This window comes from Petaurus breviceps, unplaced genomic scaffold (genome assembly GCF_028583685.1).
Source record: "Petaurus breviceps papuanus isolate PSGF00001 unplaced genomic scaffold, PetGlider_PUasm1.0 90919, whole genome shotgun sequence".
NCBI lineage: Eukaryota > Metazoa > Chordata > Mammalia > Diprotodontia > Petauridae > Petaurus > Petaurus breviceps.
This window is the reverse complement of record NW_027187378.1, coordinates 41667052-41688313: the sequence shown is the minus strand read 5'-3', so window position 1 is coordinate 41688313 and position 21262 is coordinate 41667052. Positions and strand designations below refer to the sequence as shown.

General features: G+C 44.2%; 1 protein-coding gene across 5 annotated transcripts in view; it reads left to right on the top strand.

Moving 5' to 3' along the window:
• The first annotated feature begins 1953 nt into the window (after nucleotides 1-1953).
• ERLIN2 (ER lipid raft associated 2) overlaps nucleotides 1954-21262 on the top strand; it is a 39626-nt gene continuing 20317 nt past the window's right edge. For 4 of the 5 annotated variants that reach the window (XM_069075930.1, XM_069075928.1, XM_069075926.1 and 1 more), the window contains exons 1-9: nucleotides 1954-2089; nucleotides 5807-5928; nucleotides 7870-7951; nucleotides 9176-9222; nucleotides 11654-11715; nucleotides 11889-12014; nucleotides 18481-18554; nucleotides 18666-18724; nucleotides 19278-19369. In XM_069075930.1, the coding sequence (XP_068932031.1) occupies nucleotides 1997-2089; nucleotides 5807-5928; nucleotides 7870-7951; nucleotides 9176-9222; nucleotides 11654-11715; nucleotides 11889-12014; nucleotides 18481-18554; nucleotides 18666-18724; nucleotides 19278-19369 (757 nt within the window). In that variant the 5' untranslated portion in view covers nucleotides 1954-1996. Of the gene's footprint in view, nucleotides 2090-5806; nucleotides 5929-7869; nucleotides 7952-8705; nucleotides 8828-9175; nucleotides 9223-11653; nucleotides 11716-11888; nucleotides 12015-18480; nucleotides 18555-18665; nucleotides 18725-19277; nucleotides 19370-21262 lie in introns of those variants that run through there. The other variant, XM_069075931.1, reaches the window with a different exon arrangement.

Below are 21262 nucleotides of genomic sequence, written 5' to 3'. Positions count from 1 at the left end.
TAAATCTTCATAATACTCTCATCTGTTCTTAGCAGATATCAATGTACTTCTCTCTACCTCCACAAGACACTGCCCAAAGCTACCTAGCTATTCATATGCAGGAGGCTTGAGGGGCATATACATGGCAGAGATGCCTAATGACAAATCTATGTCAATGGAAAATTACTGGTTTAGATTTCTTTGGCTTCCATCTTTACTGGCCTCCATAGGTGGGAGTGGGAAAGATTTCAGTAAGGCAAAATCCCACTTATAGCCTTATCATTCATTTCTTCCACTGTCCTATTGGCAAACTTGCCCACAGTCTAAATGGAGACCCGGGTTCAATCCTACCTCTGATGCTTAGTATCAGTATGGCTTTCTGTAAACTATTTCACTTCCCTGGGCCTCAGTTTCCTCAATTGTAAAAGGAAGGGACTGGACTAGTTGGTCCATGAATTCCAAGACCATCTGGGCCAACCCAGGTCCTCTGGAACCCAGAACCAGTGTTCTTTCCAGAGGTAAGTAGGTGGTACAGTGGATAGAGCCCTAGGACTGGAGTCAGGAATACCTGAGTTTATAGCCTACCTCAAACACTAGCTCTGAGACCCTGAGCAAGTCACTTCCCTTTTCTCTGCCTCAGTTTCCTCAACTGTAAATGGGGATAATAGTAGCACCTGCTTCCCAAGATTTGTTGTGAAGTTTGAATGAGGTAATATAGTAAAGCACTTAGCACAGCACCTGTTACATCATGGGCACCTAATGCTTAGTCTCTCCCCTTTCCACTTTTCCATCTATCCTTTGTCACTCTTGAACTCTCCCTCACACCAAAGCCAGCCCTCTGGGTATTGTGTCATGCTACCTCGATCCTCTCTAGAGAGCAGGGAACTGAATGTCAGAGAAGTAAAGTGACTTGTCTATCTCACAGCCGACATTGTCCCCAGGTTTTCCAGGTCTAAGACTGGCGATTGTGGAAAGTGCCCTTTCTGCTGTGACATGTTGCTTCAAGCTTCTCTTTGTTAACAGAATATACTGGTGGAACAACATGAGACCTGCCCACCTGCATCATGCCAAGCCATCAGGCAGGGTACACTGGTCAAAGGATCCCAATGTTGTAAAGTGAGGAATCCTTTCTAAAATCAACCACAGACCAATTCATCCTTTTGGCCATTTTGCATTCTGAATTCCTAGAGACACACACTGGAAGGGCCCTAAGGAAATCTTAAAGATGGAACCTGAAGAGATAACAATTTGGCTTACGATAACATCATAGATTCACCTCTCTTCCCATCCTACAGAAACTGAAAAAGTGCTGGATCTGAAGTCAGAGGGACTGGATTCGAATCCCGATTCTACAGCTTTCTTTGTGGGCTTCCCCCACTCGATTCCACAGACATTTATGGAGCCCCGGCTTTGTGCCAGGCACCGTCTGTACCTCGGTTTGCATCCCTGGGCAAGTCACTTAATCTCTCCGCGCGTCTCCCTTTCTAATGCCCCTTCCAGTTCTACTCCTATCATGCTATAAACGCAGCAGGGCTCAGGCTGCCTCTCCACTCCGAGGGACTTAGCGCTTTCCATGCCTTGTCCGCTCCCTTTCCAGGGCCCCGTTCCTCTCTCTGTAAAATGAAAGGGTCGGATGATTTCTATCTTAGAGAAAGAAGGGACCTCAGTTTCCCTATCTGTGAAATGGGGAGACTTGATGCCTGCATCCTGGGCTAGGGCAGGAGGGCAGAGCTGACATCCTCCTCTTCCCCCCCTCCCCCATCTCCACAACTTTCCAGAATAATTTTTCTCCCTGTCCACCCACCCCAATGGGAGTCCATCCATTCATTCCCCAGGCTCTCTCTCTGTCCTGCCCCTTCCCCTCCCAGAAACTGGTGGGACCGAGGGACCGGCGCCCCCTCGTGGCCAATAGGGGCAGGTGACTGCTGCCGGCCGCACAAGCCCGGTTGGGGCGGGGCAGGGAAGAAAGGCTTAGGGAGAGAGGGAGACACAGGAATTCTGCCCCCCGCGCCTCCTGATGACGTTTCACGGAGGCGACGGACCCGGAAGGAGGAAACGTGCTGTGCCGAGCGGAGTGACTGCGGCTCCCCGGGGAGGGGAGCTCGGACAGGTACTGAGCGCCAGGAGGGACAGCCTTAGACGCCGCCCCGTCCCGCTCCCCCAACTCTCTCCCCTCGTGCCTCCTCTCTCCTGGGGCCTCCCCTGACCCCCGCCCCCCAGCTCGTGCTCCCCCCCTTTGGGGCAGGGATCTGCAAGCCCATCGCCCTCTCCCGACTCCTGTCACCTCCCGCAAGTCTCTGGGCCTCAGTTTCCTCGACTGTCCCCGGAGGGGGAGGGGGGCCGGACTCGAGGATCCCCAAAGCCCCTTCCACGCCTGACCCTCCGTGTTCCAGGGCCCCCTTCCGCCTCTGCCCCCCGACCCTCGCTGCTCCAGGGCGCCTTCTGCCCCCCGACGTTGCTTGGTCCACCCTCCGCCCGGACTAGGGGCCCAAGGACCACGCCGGAGTCCGGGCGGCCGCCTTCCACGACCCGGACAGCTTTTGTTTAAGGGCGACGATAAAGGGATCAGTCCTGACCTCGGACTTTGGCCGTCGGAAGCCGTCCTCCTCCTCGCCCCACTTCATAGGTGACGAAGCTGAGGGCCGGGCCAGTGAAGTGACTTGGAGGAGGTCCCAGAGCAGTGGACCGGCGGACATGAGCGTGTGACCCGGGCACTGCTGTGCCTTGGTCGCCGCACCTGCATAATGGGCATATAGCACCTACCTCCCAGGGCTGTTGTAAGGATAAAATGAGTTGTAGATATTTTGCAAACCTTAAAGCACTATGTTAATGCTAGCTAGTGTAAAGTTCTTTGCAGACCTTAAAGCACTATGTTAATGCTAGCCAGAGAGCCACTGGCTGGCACAGTGGATAGAGTTCCCCGCCTGGAGTCAGGAAGACCTGTGTTCAAATCCAGCCTCGGACACTTCCAAGCTGTGTGACCCTGGGCAAGTTTCCTAACCCTGTTTGCCTAAGTTTCCTCATCAGTAAAGTGAGAAGAAGGAAATGGCAAAATGCCCCAGTATCTTTGCCGAGGAAACCCCAAAGGGGGTCATGAAGATTTGGATACAACTGAAAAAACAACTAAACAAAAATGCTAGCTAGTATAACGTTCTTTGCAAACCTTAAAGCACTATGTTAATGCTAGCTAGGGTAAAGTGCATTGCAAGTCTTAGAACACTATATAAATGCTAGCTAGTGTAAAGTTCTTAGCAACATAAAAGCTACCTGATATTAAATTAAAGAGCCAGCATTCAGACCTCGATCTTCTGGCTCCAAATCCAGAATACTTTCAACCTCAACAAGCTGTCTCTTGGTCCCTGGAGTGGAACTTGATCAAGCCCCACCTTTATCCATAGGACACTCCAGCCTCTCTGTTGCACCAGCTTTTGATCCAACCTGGTGTCCTATAGGGACTACTGAATTCAAAGACCTCGATCTTGGCATTTTTGCAAGTTTAAGCTAATGCTCTTGAGGATACCTGCTATCTATTTCTTTACCCATTCTCATGCCCACTTTCTGATGTAAGGATAAGAAGGCAAAATTTGCTGATATGGAACCAAGGCAGAGAGCTAACCAGCTACTGACTAATATTTCCAAACTGTATTCCTTCAGCACTTGCCATTATACTTACAGTGACCATATTTTCCAAATTAAAAAACATGGTTGGACAAAAGGTATTTCTTCTTCAAGGTCTTCTTCAAAGTATACTTTCCTGGTTGGAAAACTGGACAGTTCTGGAAAATCTAAGAGGGAACTGCCACAACTGTTAGTATGTGTACCCTCTCACAAAGAACTGATTTTGTTCACACAGCACAATGATGTGAAAAACGGTCTTTGCGGTAAATCTCCTTGGGTGCTAAGGGACCATAGGAGTTAGAATTTTCCCTTATCATACAAAGACCATTGCCAAAAAATAAATTCAGTAATCACTTCTCTAAAGCCTTCTGATGTCTAAGCCCAACTGGATGTTCATGGCCAGACTCTCTAGACTTTTGAGCCCTTCTTTCCCACCTCAACAGATATCCTTGGGGAATAATCAGCTGTAAAGTGTTATTCAAGTTGCATGTATAAAGCAATGCTGTGGATTCAGTCATTTTGCCAAGTGACAAGGCCCTACCCTATTAAGGGCCAAATGAATAATGGGGGAAAAGAGAGAGGAGGAGGCACTCTCTAGAAAATCCTGCCCTGGAACCCTGCTGTGCATATATACTGCCTATCACCCTAGCATGTGAAAAGAGTAAATAACAGTTTCCTTTGAAATACCCTGCAATTAGCATTGGGTGGCTCTGGCTGGAATTACATAGCCACAGTCTCCTGTTCATTTGACATCCTGTATAATTTGGTCAGTCAGCACTTGCAGCTGGCCTGTTCCCCCCTGACAAATATATGTCACTTCAAACTGTGCCATAGGAAGATCAGTTAGTTGAGAGCCTGAGGGTGTTTAGCCAGAGGAGAAATGTAGGGAGGACACGATCACTGTTTTCCAGTCTTTGAAGGACTGTCAATAGAAATTGGGATTATGTTTATTTTGTTTAGTCCCAGAGGGAGGAGCTGGACACCATGGGCAGAAGTTGCAGGACAGCAGTTTTCAGCTCAATACAAGAAACAGCTTCCTAACAATTATACCTAGGTCAAAAATGGGATGGGCTGCTTTGGAAAGGAGAGTGTCCTCAATCACTGCATGTCTTCAAATACAGACTGAATGATGAATCGTCATTTTGGTAGAAGGAGATGCGTCTAAAATCCTCTCTAGCTCATGAGATCCTGTGTTTTTTGGTGTCTCCAGGACTCACAAGAAGAGAAGGATGAATCTGAATTCTACCCTATGCTCTTCCTTGGATTATAGCTGTCTCTGAAATCTGCCCTACTTTAGGGGCCTGTGGGATACAGTTTCCGGACTTTTTAGGAGATATAAATGTTGTTCAGGAGTTTTCCTTCTGCTGATCCTAAAGTGACAATCCTTCAGGCCATGTAAGACAAGATTTGGGGCAAAGGGCAACAGAATCAGAGGCAGTCTAATATCCATAAAGACTCTGGAGGGCGGCTAGGTGGCACAGTGAGTAAAGCGCTAGCCCCGGAGTCAGAGGACCAGAGTTTGGTTCCAGCCTCAGACACTTAACACACACAAAAAATTAGCCATTTGTAACCTTGGGCAAGTTACTTAACCCCAGCCCTCCAAAAGGCAAAAAAAAAAAAAAGACTGGAGAGGTTTTGTAGTAAGGATGGCATACTATAGGTGAAGTGACAGTTTGGATCCCACTAGATCCAGTCAGTGAGCCTGAAGGCTCAAGTGGAACAACTCAGGGATCTGGCTGTTTTGGCAAGAATAGGAGCTGCAGTCCTGGGATCATTTGATTTCTCATGCTCAGAGAATCTGTACTTGCACTGGTGACTCCAAAAGACAGATTCAGGATGCAAAATATATAGAGAGAATAGAACAAGCTCCTACAAAGAGGTATCTTTGCCTTCTCCTGGAATTTGACCCTCCCTAATGTACCTTGCATTTATCAAAATCTTATACTTGATGTTTCTCCTTATTTTTGATGATAGGTACTTCCTATATTTTCTGTTAGGATTTGCTGTACTGCCTCCTTCCCCCCCCCCCAAAAAAAAAAATCATGTGAAAGTAGTTGGAAATTTAGTTTTATGTTCCACTGGCATTAGGACAGGAACAAATCTGAGTAGGCAGCCATGCATGATGCAAGGTATGCATGTTGGTGAAATACTGTTGTAATTTTTCTCCTGGGTCCTAATCATCACGTGTTTCCCTGTACCCTTTCTCTAGGGTAAAAGCTTCCCAATGGCGCAAGTAGGGGCAGTGGTGGCCGTGGCGACTAGTTTCTTCTGTGCAGCCCTTTTCTCAGCTGTGCACAAGATTGAAGAAGGGCACATTGGGGTATACTACAGGTAAGAGGAAGGGGCAGCGCTGCAGAGGCTTCCAGCTCTCTGAGATTTAGGCTGGTTCTTTGCTTTCCTGCAGCCCATACTCAGTTCTGGTTTTGTTGGTTTCATTTGCCTGGGGGACGGTTATGCTGCTGCTCTATAGTAATGACTACTGATAGACCTGTTTATATATGCAGGGTGTCCCAGAATTCTCCGTGCAGCATGGAGCTTTAAGAGCTTAAAACTGCACTAAAACTGGGACACTGTGTCTAGCCATGTTCGGGTGACACTGCTGATGAAGTTGACAGTATTAATCATAGTAATAGCTCACTGCCAAACAAAGGAATTTCCATGTGATAACCTTGTGGAGTGGATAGCTTGAGTAGCATTCCCATTTTACAGATGAGGTAGCTGAGGATCAGAGAATTTGCCCAGTGTCACAGGGCTAGAATTGGAACTCAAGCCTTTTCTCAATCTCTGCTGGTTCAGAGGCAAAATGAAAAGAGGTTTGAGAATGGTTCTAGAAGTCAGTTTTCCATTCCCTTGCCCTAAAAGGCTTCCTAGTTGCCCCTGAGGAAGTCAACTTAAGCACCTGCCCTTGATGGCAGCAGGAGAAGACAGTGTTCCCACCTTGTCTATTCAAAACACCAGTGACTTTGGGGGCCTTCTTAAAAATTAGGTCCTCTGTTTGTACCCAGCAGAGGAGACTTTCCGGGAGGTTTCTGTTGGAATAAATAAGCCACCTGATTATCTTCACTTTTAGCACTGTTATCCAAAAGATTTAATCTTTGAATCTACCTCATCATGGTGGGAGGTGACTCTGGATTCTCAGAAAATATCCACTGATTGCACTCTGGAAGGTCTTACCAACCTGGAAGGGCTTCTGGTGTGGTCTGGGGATCTGTGAACCAGCCTCACTATTTGCCCAGAAGCTTATCACCAGAAGGTTTGTTGCCAAATAACATTTTTTTATGACATATTCCCCTTTCTGGTGAAGCCTACAAACCCCTTCTCAGAATCATGTTTTTAAATACACAAAATAAAATTCATGGGAAACCAATTATATTGGAATACAGTTAGCAAAAAACAAATTTTTTAAAGTTCACAGATCTCAGGTAAAGAACTCCTATACTAAGGCATGGAGAGAGTGCAGCCTGGGTCAAAGGAGGGAGCTTCTGCACTAAAAATCACAGATCTTTGGAGTGAATCAGAGTTAAAATGTGGTCATGTTACTGAGCCCTCTGTGGCCTTCCTTTTGTGAACTGAGCCATGGGGTCCTTCAGTCAGTGAGTGAGGGCTTATTGAACAGTGCTTAGCAGCATCTTGTCAGTAGTCCATACCTGATTTTTAGTATTTAGATTGACTTCCCTTTCCCCAGCATATTCCTGTTCCACTTCCCTTCACCATCAAATTAAGGCAAAGAAACTAATTCTGATATCTATTTATGTACCACAAAATGGGGGAGGGGGCAAATCTATTACCCAAGAAATAGCCCAACTATATTACCAAGCCACATAGAAAATGGGTTTTTTGATTGGCCACATCTCTCATCCTCAACATCATTAAGTGTTGACCTGGATTCCTGCTTTCAGCTTCCCTAATGGATTGCAGCCTCCTGGCTAGCCACTGACTACCACTTGTGACAAAGCAAAACCAGCTCCTTCTCTTAGCTTGACTCCAGCCAGAGACTTTGCCTCATCCAGATAGCGTGTGTGTCCAAAGGCATGGCTTACTGGTCAGTTTGAGACTGACCATTAAGAGTATCAGTACCGCCTAATACAGAAGTATTGAGTTGAAGGAAAGGTTGGGGAAGAGAAAGACTAGAGGAGGCAGAGTTGCAGAGGTAGCTTATGGCTCTCTGTAGAACGCTTATACGCGCAGTGTCTGTGGTTGTCCCAAGTTCTCAGACTCCCTTTAGGAGCCTTTGGCTTTAACTCAGCCTGCCTTTCTCTTCCTTTCCTGCAGAGGTGGTGCTTTGTTGACCTCCACCAGTGGCCCTGGTTTCCATCTCATGCTTCCTTTCATCACATCGTATAAGTCTGTGCAGGTACTTTGACTTGTGTGTTATGATGCTTATGTTTGGGTGACTGCTTTGAGGGACTTTTTTCTTGTCATTGGGTGGGAAAAATACCTCTTTAGAGACTAAGTCATAAGACTTTGATATCCAAGAAATACAAGAATGTTGTAGACATTCACCTGGAGTCTTCTCTGGTGCTAGTAGTTGCTACTTGGGGCAATTTGCCCAGGCCCACCTCTTCTTCCTGTCCCATCAGTTTAGAGAAATCTCCATGGCTGCTATCTTCTGGCATATCTCAAACTGAGGGTTCTTATTTCACAACAAGGTAAACCCACACAAAAATCTGAAGTAAAAGTAAAAAGGGGATTTGCCTTTTACCTCCAGGCAAACCTAAGTAGAGAAAAGTCTGAGATGAGTATTGCTTAATTAGGATTCAGCCTTGGAGATGGGCTCCTGTGCTCCCGAGGTCCTGGGAGCTCCATGGACTAAGTAATTAGACCAGCTTTCCCAGGCAACCCCAAATGTTTTTTCTCTTAGAACAGTACCATAAATATGATACAGAATTGAGTTAGAGATAAGATTAGATAAGAGGGGGAGGGGACCGGGAGCTCAGGAAGCATGTCCTAAAGTAGAGATCAGTTGCTCACCATGATATGAGGCTGGGCTAGATAAAAATGGCCTTTGCTTGAAGGGACACTCCCCATTCCCTGGGTGTATCCCAGAATCACATAATGTTTGAGCTACAAAAGACCTTCAAAATTAGTCCAACCTCCTCGTTTTACAGAAGGGGGAACTGGGGAACTGAGACCTAGAGGGAGGAAGCATCTTGCCCAAAGTCACACTGAATTAGCAGCAGAGTTGGGACTCCGACCTAGGTCTCTTGACTCCCTGCGTAATATTCTTCAGGTAAGGAGAATGAAAGTGCTAAGAGAAACGGTGGGTTCCTAGTGCCTTCCTTACTACTGGTGCTACTGAGGTGGGGGAAATGTCTTGAACAGTCTTCTCAGGGTTTCCCTAAGGAGTACCAATGGCCGCATCCAGGAGGGTTCTAATAGCGCATTCATAGGGTTCCTTTCTTCCTGTGAGGTCACCGACCCAGAAAATGCCCTGCCATGTAGGGGAGGGCCCACCAGTCTCGCTGCTGATTTATGGAACAGAGAATTGTCCCGGGATGAGACATTGGAGGTGACAAGAAAGAAGACAGTGCTCTTGGCTTTCCCCCTTTAAAACTTCTTCTGTTTTCTCTCTTTGCAGACCACACTCCAGACAGACGAAGTGAAGAATGTGCCTTGTGGAACAAGGTAAGGAGCCAAGAGTGAAACCCTTGAGCCGTGAGAAGTGAAAGAATAGGTTTTTAGTGGCAGTGGTTTGTCTTGTTTTTCTTTAATTCCTGCTTTATTCTTTTCCTCCTCTTATCTCCCTGCACTTTGCCCTGCTTGCTTACCTTGCCTGGTTTCCTTGTTGCAATAAGCAGTGGATAAGTCAACAAATCATTTTCAAAATGCTGGTTATGTGTCCAGCCCTATGTTTGCAGGACTACAAAAACATAATGATAATAGCTTGCAGTTACGTAGCTCTTTAAAATTTTAAAGCACTTTTACATGCACAATCACATTTGATCCTCACAAAAATCATCTTAGGTAAGTGATGTTGTAAGACCCATTCTACATTTGAGGAAACCAAGTATCAGAGGGGTAAAGGGACTGACCCAAGGTCACACAGGCTAGTATGTCTGAAGTGGGACTCAATGTCAAGTCTTCCTGACTCCATTCAGAGGGCTATATCTGTTATGCCATGGTGCCTAGTATTGTGGTTCTTGCTCTCAAGTTGCTTTTAATCTAATTATGGTGACAAAGTACACAAATGAAATTGGAAAACCATCCCCTTGAATCCTTGCTTAGCAGTTTATTGGTCTTTGTAATCTTGGGGCTCATTGCTCCCCCTTTCTGAGCCTCAGCTTCTTTATCTGGAAAACAGTTAATTAACACTGGTACTACCTAACTCCCAAGCACATTATGGAAAAACTGTTTTGATGAGCCTTGAAATTATATATAAGTCAAAGAACAATAATTTATTAAACAAGCCCATGTTATGTGTCAGGCCCTGTGCTAGACACAAGGGGTACAGAAAGAAACTAAACAATCCTGGCCATCAAGGAACTTAATATTTCACAGGGGAGAAAAAAATAGATATCCAATTGAGGAGAAAGCCCTAGTGGCTGGGGGACATCAGGAAATGCTTCATGTAGAGGGTAGCATTTGGTCTGAGTTTGAAGGAAATAGAGGATTCTAAGAAGCAGAGATACACTGTCATGGGAGAAACAGTGGAAAGGCCAGTTTGACTGGACCTCAGAGTTTGGTATAACAAGGTTAGAAAAGGTAGCTTGGAGCCAGCTTACAAAGGGCTATAAATGCCAAAAGAGTTTATATTTTACCTTAGAGGCAACAGGGAGCTATTGGAGTTTATTAAGTAGAGGAATGACATGGTCAGATTAGTGCTTGAGGAGTACTACTTTGGCAGCCGTGGTGGGTGGGAAAAGAGAAGAGACTGGGGGGGGGGGGGGGGGGGGGGCTGATCAGTAGACTAGCTTAGATATTGTACTGACATGGTAAGGATATAAATAACAAGATGTTCTACTGTTGGGATATGACATCTTAGATAGGACAGGGAGAGTAGGGAGTAGAGGATTAGACTGAGGTCCTAAACTTGGGCAAATGGAAGGTGTCCTTGACAAAAATAGGGAGGTTTGGGGGGAAAGCAAGTGAATTTAGAGAGAAAGGTTATCTAGATATGTTGAGTGTGAGGTAAGTGCCGGCAGGGCATCCGTTTTTGAGATGTGAACCTGGAGCACAAGACAAATGGCTATTCAGACAGAGCTAACTCTCCACAAATTCATCCTCTATCTCTGCTCAAGTTTGGTATTTAGAATGATACAGCTTCCTTCCTTCCTGCCTGCCTTGACCTCACTCAGGCCTTCTTCCACTGTGTTTGATGACAAACCTTGCACTGGACCTTTTTAAAAATGCCCAGCGTGTCTACATCTGGAATTTGCTGCTGTGATTGTTACTTCCAGGGAGTGGTTTGGCCTCTGGGGCTTTCTTCTCTTCTCTTTTTCTGGAGAGAGTTCAATGCTAATTGTGTTAGCAGAAAAGTGCTGCTACCTCAGGAACGGATGCCCTCCAGTTCTCTCCCTTGCCATCAGACCACCTTTTTCCCACTACCCCAAGTTGAGGAAGCATCATGTTGGGTGAAAGGCACTGGACTTGGAGTCAAGAGACTGAGGCTCAAATTCTATCCATAGCCAATATAGCTCTGTTACCCCAAGTATGTCAGTTCACTTCTCATAAGCCTCAGTTTCCCCAGTCTGTAAAATGCACTATCTGTGTCATGGGAAGGTTGAAGAGAAAATACTTTGCAGACTTTAAAGCACCTGCAGATATGAGTACTAGTTATGGTAGCTGTTATTAGGCAGTGTCAACACTTTTTCAGTGTTAAGGTATTTTCTTTTCTCATAAGCTTGGAGGAACACTTTATTTGGGAGCCCAGAGATGACAAGCCATTTTGGTACATGCAGTTAAGAAATTGCTTCTACCTTGTTCCCTCTGATGTTTTTGTTTGGATTTTTTTTTTCTATTCCTCCTCTGCCAAGTCACTTAACTTATGCCACATCTCAGGATATTTTCCTACATCCTCAAGTCTCTCTGTGACACCTGTGTCCTTTCCTTCCAACAGTGGTGGTGTTATGATTTACTTCGACAGAATTGAGGTGGTAAACTTCCTGATACCAAATGCTGGTGAGTTCTCCCTCCATTCATGCTCTCTGGAAAACCTAGCTGGTTCTCCTGAGTGTGGAATTCTTCTGGCTCTCACGGCCCTCCTATGCCAGGACCGCTCCTGGTCTCTGGAAGCAAGTGTGTCCTGTGGCTCTGCCTTTTCCAACTCCAGCATCTTTCCTTCCCTCCTTCAGTATATGACATAGTGAAGAACTACACCGCCGACTATGACAAGGCCCTCATCTTCAACAAGATCCATCATGAGCTGAACCAGTTCTGCAGTGTACATACCCTCCAAGAGGTCTACATCGAACTCTTCGGTAAGAGTCCCTTGAAGATGCTCCCTCTTTTTACTATCTGACTTCTGCTTCTCAGTTCCTAATTCAGAGCCCTGGACTTGGGAGTGTATACACAGGGTGGAAAAAGTTAGAGCTTCCATTGCTTGGGTCCTAGTTACAAAGTGGGTTCCTGGATTCTGTTTTGGACTACATGAAGAGTCTGGAGTAGAAGAAACACCCTTAGAGGTAAGAATGGCAATGAGATTTCCTGCCTCTGTCCAAGGCAGAACAAACAGAGCATACTGGCAATCTGGTCCTTCCTTTAAGGCTTATAAACTCTGTGAGGCTAGGAGCTGTTTCATCTCTGGGCTCAGTGGCTCCCCAACACCTCAAACAGCGCCCTGGACCTTAATAAATTTGGGAGTGAGTGGGTTGGGGGGTTTTTATTTTCCCATTCACTTTGAAGAGATTTTTTTCTAATCAACAAAAGCTTGCCTTTTTTAGCTGACTTCAGGGAATGTCCCCCAACTTCAGCTACAACGGAAGGAAATACTTGACCCAAGACATTGCTTTTGGGAGGATTTAGGGTCCTGCTAATCCTCTCCCCTTACTGCTGATAGGTTTTTGCCAATCGTATTCAGGGTTGATGTTGGTAAAACACCTCACGAGGGTGTTGCACAGCCTTGCACAGCACAAGGCACTAGTGCAAGATAGTGATGCCCTGGAGAGAAGTGATGAAACCTCCCAGTCAGCGGTAGAAGACTCACAGCTAGAGTCTTTAGAACCAAGTTTGTCTTACAGGCCTTAGTGAGGCAGAAGTAGGAGAGAAAGCTTCAATGATCAGTTCTTAGGCTGGTATGTTGGTTTTTCCTCTTGTAATAATAGCTTCCTCGCACTCCTTTTTTGCTGATACTTAAAGGGTCCTTTATTTCGTTGTTGTGTCCACTGAGACAGAACCCATCTTCCCCACACCCTAGTAGGTGGTTTTCATGACATTCTGTGGCCAAAAAGTGGTCTTCACCTGGTGACTTAACCTTTTTCCCCCATACTTATTGCTATCTTTTGTTTTTATATCACCTACACTTCCCCATATATCCCACCCCCATTCTCCCTTTCAGAGAGCCATCTCTTAGAATAGTAAATAACTGAGAGAAAAGTTCAGCAAGCCAACCAGAATATCACCTGAGTCCAATTTTATTTCCACACCTCTAGCTAGGCCCACCACCTCCAAACAGGAAGGAGGGAGATTTATGGTCCTCTCTCTTCTTTGATTCCAAGCTTGTCTTTATCATTTATCAGCATTCTGTGTTGATTGTCTTGTGGTTATTCTTTCCATTTGCATTGTTGTAAGTTGTGTATATTGTTTTCTTGATTCTATGTATTTGACTCTCCATTAGTTCATATAATTAACTTGTTTGGTAAACTTCTATATTTGTTATATTGCTTGTTCTTACAATGCAGTACTATTCCATACATTCATGTACCATAATTTGTTTAGCCATTCTCCAATTGTTGAACATTTACTTTGCTTTTATTTATTTATTTATTGCTTCTAATTTTTTGTAACCACAAACAGCACTTCAGTAAATATTTTAGTGGCCATGGGACCTTTCATCACTGAGTAGCTAGCCTTCTGGTAAAGAATATTTTTCACACTTAGCTAGATTGGTCCCAAGGTAACATTGAATGGTCCTCACTTCAAAGCTTTTTGGTTTTGGTAGTCTGCCAGATCCCACAGGTCCTTGGCATAATCTTTGAGAACCTAGGGACACTCTGCCCCAGGGTGATGCATCAGAGGAGAATTTTAGTGGGGACTTTGCTAATTATACTCATACATAAGAGGACAGATGAAGTCTGACTGCCCACAAGTGATAACTGGTCTCTTGCACCTGCTACTATATAGTATTCAGTGCACCATTAAGAATAGCTTATTATCTTTTGATGGGAATAAACATTATAAAACAAATTCATAAGAAGTAAGCAGTCTTATGATACTCATGTATCACAAATATGTAGTGACAATGCTTAGAGCTCAGCAATCAGGGTACATTCTGAAATATACACACATATATACATACATATGCACACATATACATGACATAAGCTATATAGACATATTAAGAATGGATATTTGAAATATTCCATAGAATCTCAGGTTTTAAAACAGGTTCTTAATCTGAGGTTTATAGACCCCTAAAGGGTCTATAGATTGATTTCAGGGGATTTGTGAACTTGAATGGGAGAAATAAATTACATTTGTTTTCACTAACCTCTAATTGAAATCTAGCATTTCCTTCAGTTATAGGCAACAAACATTGTTATGAGAAGTCTGGCTTCATCAGACTTCCATAGGAATCTAGAGCAAAAAATGGTTTAAAGGGACTACAGAGGGTGTCTAGTCCAGGGGTCTAGTCAAACTTGCCTGTAGCTCTGGGGGCCCAAACCAGATGAAAATGCTTAACAAATATTTAACAGAATAAATAAAAATACAGTACAATATAGATAATGTTAATTTGTGGCTTCCCAAGTCAATATGTAGCCTAGGGATACATTTCTATTTGAGTTTAATACCACTACTCTAGTTCAACACTTACCTGAGTGGGAATTTCCCCCGAAGTCTCTAAGAAGTGTTATCTAGCTTCCCCCAACCCCCAATAACAGGAAACTGATTGACTCCTGAGACAGCCCATTCTTTTGAACAACTTTAATTATTAGGATATTATTTTATATATATATATATATTATATATTATATATAGGATAATATTCTTATATATATTTATTATATATATATATCCTATATGTATATTTATATATATAGGATAATATTTTATTGAGCCCACACAGACCTTTCTGCAGCTCCCACCCTTTTCCCTTGATCCCACCTTGAGGACTAAGCCAAGCAAGGCAAATCCCAGTTATTAAACACTTAATAGCACACACCCCAAAGTGACAGATTACAAGATCCAAAAAGTTCTTAATGGGGCTGGAATGATTGACCAAATCTCATAAAATGAAATATGATAAGAATAAGTGCAGAATTTTTAGATTAAAATAATTATAAGGGGGTGGATAGTGGCGCTGTGAATAGACCACCGGCCCTGGAGTCAGGAGGACCTGAGTTCAAATCTGGCCTCAGACACTTAACACAAAACTAGCCATGTGACCTTGGGCAAGTCACTTAACCCCAATTGCCCTACCTTACCCCCTCCAAAAAAAAAAAAAAGCAAAAATAATTATAGGGATTTGGTCCATACTTCTCATGTTACACATGAGGAAATGAAGCTAGGGGGATACAGTGATTTCACCAAGGTCCCACAGTTAAATAAGCATCCTAGAACTTCTGACTCCAAAGCCAGTGCCTTTCTATCACACCATACTGTCTTGCTAATCAATTGCAAAGGTGTAGATAGAATGAAGGGGAGTAACTAGACAGAAGTTCCTGTGAAAAGGATCTGAGCATCTCCCAGGACAGAATGAGTCAGTGTACTATTGATGGGGGATCCAACAAAGCTAATGCAATTTTAGGCTTCGTGTATATATATATATATATATATATTTCCCCCCCCAAACCTGTAACTTCATCTATGTGGGGAACTACCACTATGGAGATGCTCTCTACCAACGCAGATCAGAAACTCATCTCGAATCTCGTCATTCATCCATTTACCAATAAATGTTGGCTTACTCTGGCAGGCAGTCTGCTAAGCAGCAGGGCTGGAAAGGCAAAAATAATGATCTTTACCCTCAAGGAGCTTACATTTTAGCGGGGAAGAGAACATGCAAAAAATTGTACATATAAGATATATATAGATATTTTATATGGCTGTATGTATGTGTGTGTGTGCACGCGTGTGCACCGTATAGTAAATAGAGTATGATCTCAGAGGGAAGGCCCTGGCAGTGGAAGGAATTAGCAGATGCCTGCAGAAGGTAATATTTAAGCCGAGTCTCAGAGGAGCCCAGAGACACAAGGGTCAGCTTGTGAAAACACACAGAGATGGGAGATGGAAGCAGTAAGAGGGATGATGTCTTTGGCTTATAGAGTATACAGAGGAGAATATAATTTAAGAAGATTAGAGAGGTAGGAAAGGGGCTAGGTTGTGAAAGACTTTAAAAGAAACACAGCATTTTATGTCATTAGTGAATCACTGAAGTTTATTGAGTAGGGTCAGTAAACTTGGTCAGATCTGTACTTTAGGAAGATCACTTGGACAGTTTATTGTATTAATGATTTTCCTAGGGGCTCTGAGAATTCAAGTGATTTGCCCGTGATTCAGCTTCACTATGTTTTAGAAACTGGACTTGAACCCAGGGTTGCCTGACTTCGAGACCAGACTTCTCTCTAGTATGCCATACTGCACCTCTTTAACAGAAATGTGATGTCCTAAACAAGAGAAGTGACACTCACATTGTACCCTTCTCTGGTCAGACCACACCTAGTGTATTGGTTTTCACTTGTGGGTACCGCATTTTAGAAGAGACAAGGGGCTTAGTCAGAGATTGGTGAGGATGTTGAGAGAACTCACAGTCCTATGATTATAAGATCTTTAGAAAAAACTATATACTTTCAACCTGGAGAAGAGATTGGGGAGGGGATGGTGGAAGCAGGTGATTGCTGTCTTCAAATATATGGAGGTCTGTCATGGAAGAAGGATTAGATTTGTTCAGTTGGGCCCCAGAGGACAGAACTAAGATCAGTGAGTGGAAGTTGAAGGGAGGCAGGTTTTGTCTCAGTACAAGGAAGAATTTGTGTACACCCTGGGCATTTGATTGCATACATGGTAACAATTTGGTCTTAAATGAAATGGGCTTCCTTGGGAGGTAGTAGGTTCTTGTCAGTAGAATTCTGAAAGCAGGGGCAGGATGCTCACTTGTCTGAGCTGTTGGAGAGGGCATCCCTGCTTCAGTTATAAAATAGACAAAAGAATGAAAGTAGAATCTCGTGATTCAATTTAAAGGACTCAGTTTTGTTGGAAAAAAACCTTTTTCTGCTTCCTCCAGTCTGGATGAGGGTCATTCAAGTGGAAGATTGAGGGGGACTATAAAACCATATGGAAAGGGTCCAGGCTATAGAAAACAACCCTTGGTGCTGGTTCTCCATGACCACATCTGGAAGCAGGTGCAGGAAACTGATTACAGCTGTTTCCTACACTCCTTTCTGAACCACAGCTCACATGTGAATTCCAGACGAGGGAGCAGGGACCAAAGCAAATAACCAACCAAATGAGTTGGGATCATTTTCAGAGCTATAAATTTTAATTTTCCCCCTGTGCTGCTTGATGAAGATTCCAGTGGAAACAGAGCCTTCCTTAGGGCTTTTCTAGAAGCCAGAGCCTTTGTTTTCCTTTTAGTCATTTCACAGCCGTGTTGAGTTTCGTATGTTCTGCTGACAGTTTTTTTTTGCTTCTTTCACAACACCTCCCATCACCATTCCCCCTCTTCTCCCTTTTCTTTGGGCTTTTGGTTCACTCTCCTGTTTCATGTGTCACCAGCTGAAGATGGGCATGCTGTCACTTCTTTGAGAATTGTTTCTCAAATACAGATAAATCTCATTTTTATTTGTTTCAAGCCAGACTAAGGTGAAGTTGGGGTTTGTTTTTCTTGAGTCAGGTTAGTCTTCATGACCCCATTTGGGGTTAAGAGCTTGGCAGAAGTATTGGAGTGGTTGGCCATTTCCTTCTTTAGCTCATTTTACAGATGGGGAACTGAGGCAAACAAATTGACTTGCCCAGGGTCACACAGCTAGTGTCTAAGGGCACATTTGAACTCAGGCCCTGCTGACTCCAGGCTCTCTATCCACCGTGCCTTTGGGGTTAAAAAGTAGCTTATCTTGTGGCATTAAACAAAATGTTCTTACCTCAAAGCATGGGTTGTTTGGACAGGCTCTTCCAGTTCTGCCTTTTCTGAATGCTTCTGAAATAACTCACATTGACATAGTGCCTTTTCCAGTTTTTCAAAGTGTTTTGCTCTCAAGAATCCTGTGGGGTCAATTGGACAAACATTATTATTCTCATCTTGCAAGTGAGGAAATTGAGCCTCAGAAGGTAGCACAAATGGCTAGTAATAGCTGGAACTAGGATTTGAACCTGGGTCTTGTTGAGAAAAGAGATGTGATTTTTTTTTTTCCCTGCTTGATGCCAGAGGAGAGAATCAGGAACAGAGAGTAGAAGTAGTGGAGAAGCTAATTGTCACTCAACATCAGGAAGAGCTTCCTAACAATTAGAGCTGCCCCAGAATGATGGCCTGCCTCTTGTAGTAGCAGGTTCTGCACAACTGTAGCATCTACAGGTCAAGAGCAAACTCCCACTTGTGGGGGATGTGGTACAGAAAAGTACCACATGGCCGGTGATATCCCTGTGAGTCTGTAACTCCCAAGTCCAGCAGTCTTTCTACTACACCAACATTTTACCTTCAGGGTTCATTCTTTTAGCTGATCTAATAACCTGAATTGAAACTATCTCTGTCCACATGTTTAATTATCCTGTTTTCTTTTCACTATTCCTCAGATCAGATTGATGAAAATCTCAAACTAGCTTTGCAACAAGACCTGACCTCCATGGCCCCTGGACTCATCATTCAGGTAATGGAAGGGGCCTGGCATGGGATTCTGATGATGATTGAGTTCCTTGCCACAGTCTGTACAGTGACCATTGGGACCCTCACCACCCTGTCCATTTTTGCTCTCCTCCAGGCAGTGCGGGTCACAAAGCCCAACATTCCTGAGGCAATCCGGAGAAACTATGAACTGATGTGAGTATCCTTAGGCCCAAGCCTCTCCCTGCCCCGCCCCATAAAAGCTGATACCCATGCCCAAGGCGAGCATTCAGTTCTACCCAGAGTCTTTGTTCCTCATCTCTAAAAAAATCAAAGCAGCCTCCTTCACCATGGTAGAGAAGTAGGCACATTGGGGCTGTCACCTGGGCTGTTGGACTGCGATGGAAAGCCACAGGAGCAGTCTTTGGAAAGCACTCATGTTCTAGAAAGGGTCCTGTGGGCCCTGTTTGTGTTTAATGGTTCATACCACAGGTAGAAAGGAAATAGCATCAAGGGGGCAGGTGTGTTTATTTTCCTAAAAGTAAATTATGTTTTATTTCCCACAAATGAGTTATTGTGAATGAAATGAGAACCACCTTAATATCTGAAACAGGTCAGCTCTTACCTGGGACATTGAGCAGAAACCACCAGAGAGAATGTGACACGGGCATTTTGCTTCTGCCCATTCAGTGAGTTTGTTGTCCCAGATGGAAGGTAGCTTTTGCCACAACTGCCTTTCATAACACCTGGATAATTTTTTCCCCTTTAGGGAAAGTGAGAAGACAAAACTCCTTATTGCAGCACAGAAACAGAAGGTGGTAGAAAAGGAAGCGGAAACAGAGCGGAAGAAGGCTCTCATCGGTCCGGATATGGTTCCTGGGCAGAAAAATGGGAGGGGGGGAAGGAAGTGGGAGGTACAAAGGTACCTATTAGGTAGGCTGCCTTGGCCTCCTCACACCTGTCCTTAGAGTATGAGTCGACTCACAACTGAGTTATGTAGGCTGAGTGGGGTTGGCTGTAAGTATAAAAGCATATACTTTGTTAAAAAAAAAATAGGCCATAGGAGTACCAGCCGGAGAGATATGGCTAGGCACATGTATAACTCTGCCACCAAAAAGCTAATGTACTTTTAGCCCAGAGTGGGAAACCTGTGACCTCAAGGTTACCTGCAGCCTTCTAGGTCCTTGGGTATGGCCTTTTTACTGAGCCCAAGGTTTGCAGAACAAATCCTTTTATTAAGCGGGTTTGTTCTGTGAAGTTTGGATTCAGTCAGTGCGTTGAACTTGAGGACCTAACGGGCCACATATGGCCTTAAGGCCACAGACTCCCCACCCCTGTCTTAGGCCAAAGTAATAGAAACATTGTGTCTAAAACCAGAAAAATGACATGCGCCGGTCAGACCAGATCTGGAGTACTATGTCCAGGTCTGTAACCGAGGTCACAACTTGAGTCAGGACATTGACAAGCTGAAGGTTACCCAGAAGAGAGTGAGGAGTGAGCAGGAGGGGGAAAACTGGAGACCTTCCATCTCCCTGCCGCTTCCCTCCCCACCTCCCCATGTGCACACACTAGAAGGAACTGAGCTGTTCAGTCTGGAGAGGAGAAGACTTTAGAGATGGGAGGGAGGGAGAAAGAGTGGACATAAAGGCATCAAAGAATTTAGTGTTAGAAACAGCTTGGTCCAGCACCTTTTGTCATCAGATAAGGAAGCAGGCTCACACAGGTGCTAAGTAAAGCCAGGATCTGTACCCACATCTCAGTCTGGAGCTTGTTCTTCCACATCCACTGCTTCCTTTATGTGACAGAGGACTCAGGCTTGTTTTCTTTGGCCTCAAAGGGCAGAAGTAAGAGCAGTGCCTGGGTTTTTCCCTTTCGTTCTGATTCTTCTTTCACAACATGACTAATGTGGAAATAGGTTTAATGTGATTGTATATGTGTAGCCTATATCAGATTATAGGCTGTCTTGGGGAAGGGGGGAAAACTTAGAACTCAAAATCTTATAAAAGTGAATGGTGAAAACTAATAACATTAATTTTTTAAAAAGTAAGAGCATTGGGTAGAAGTTGCAGACAGGCAAGCTTTGGCTTAAAATAACTAGTAATAATGGTAACAGCAATAGTAATAATGATAATTCTAGAATTATATAGCATTTTGAGGTTTGCAAAGTGCTTAACAAATATTACCACATTTTATCCTCACAATAACCCTGGGAAATAGGTGTTTTTTAATCCTTATTTTACACTTGAGGAAACTGAGGCAAGCATCATTAAGTGACTTGCCCAGAGTCACACAGCTTGTAAGTGTCTGAGGCTGGATTAAAACTCAGGTCTTACTGACTCCAAGCTCAGTGTTCCACTGTACCACTTTGCCATCAGGAAGGAGATGCATACTGCAGAGCTATATAACAGTGGGGTGGTCTCTCTCAGGCTGTTGGGTGTGGGGAAGGGAAGAGAGGGTGAGCAAATGTGAGGTTCTGTACCACTGCAGGCATCAGGCCAAGTGACCACTAATTAAGAAGGATAACTCTGTTCATGGGTAGATTGACCTAGATGACGGACAAGCTTCCAATTCTTCATTTCTAAAAACTTATGCTTCTGAAGTATTTGTTTCGACATGTCTCCTCTACCTCAAGCCACAGGAGCCTCCCCTGGACTTTGAATGTATGCCTTCTGCCCCCTCTTTCTGCCATACCCAATACACTAATGAATTCTGATTCATTGAGGACAGGAAGTTGAATATCGTGAGAGAAAATAT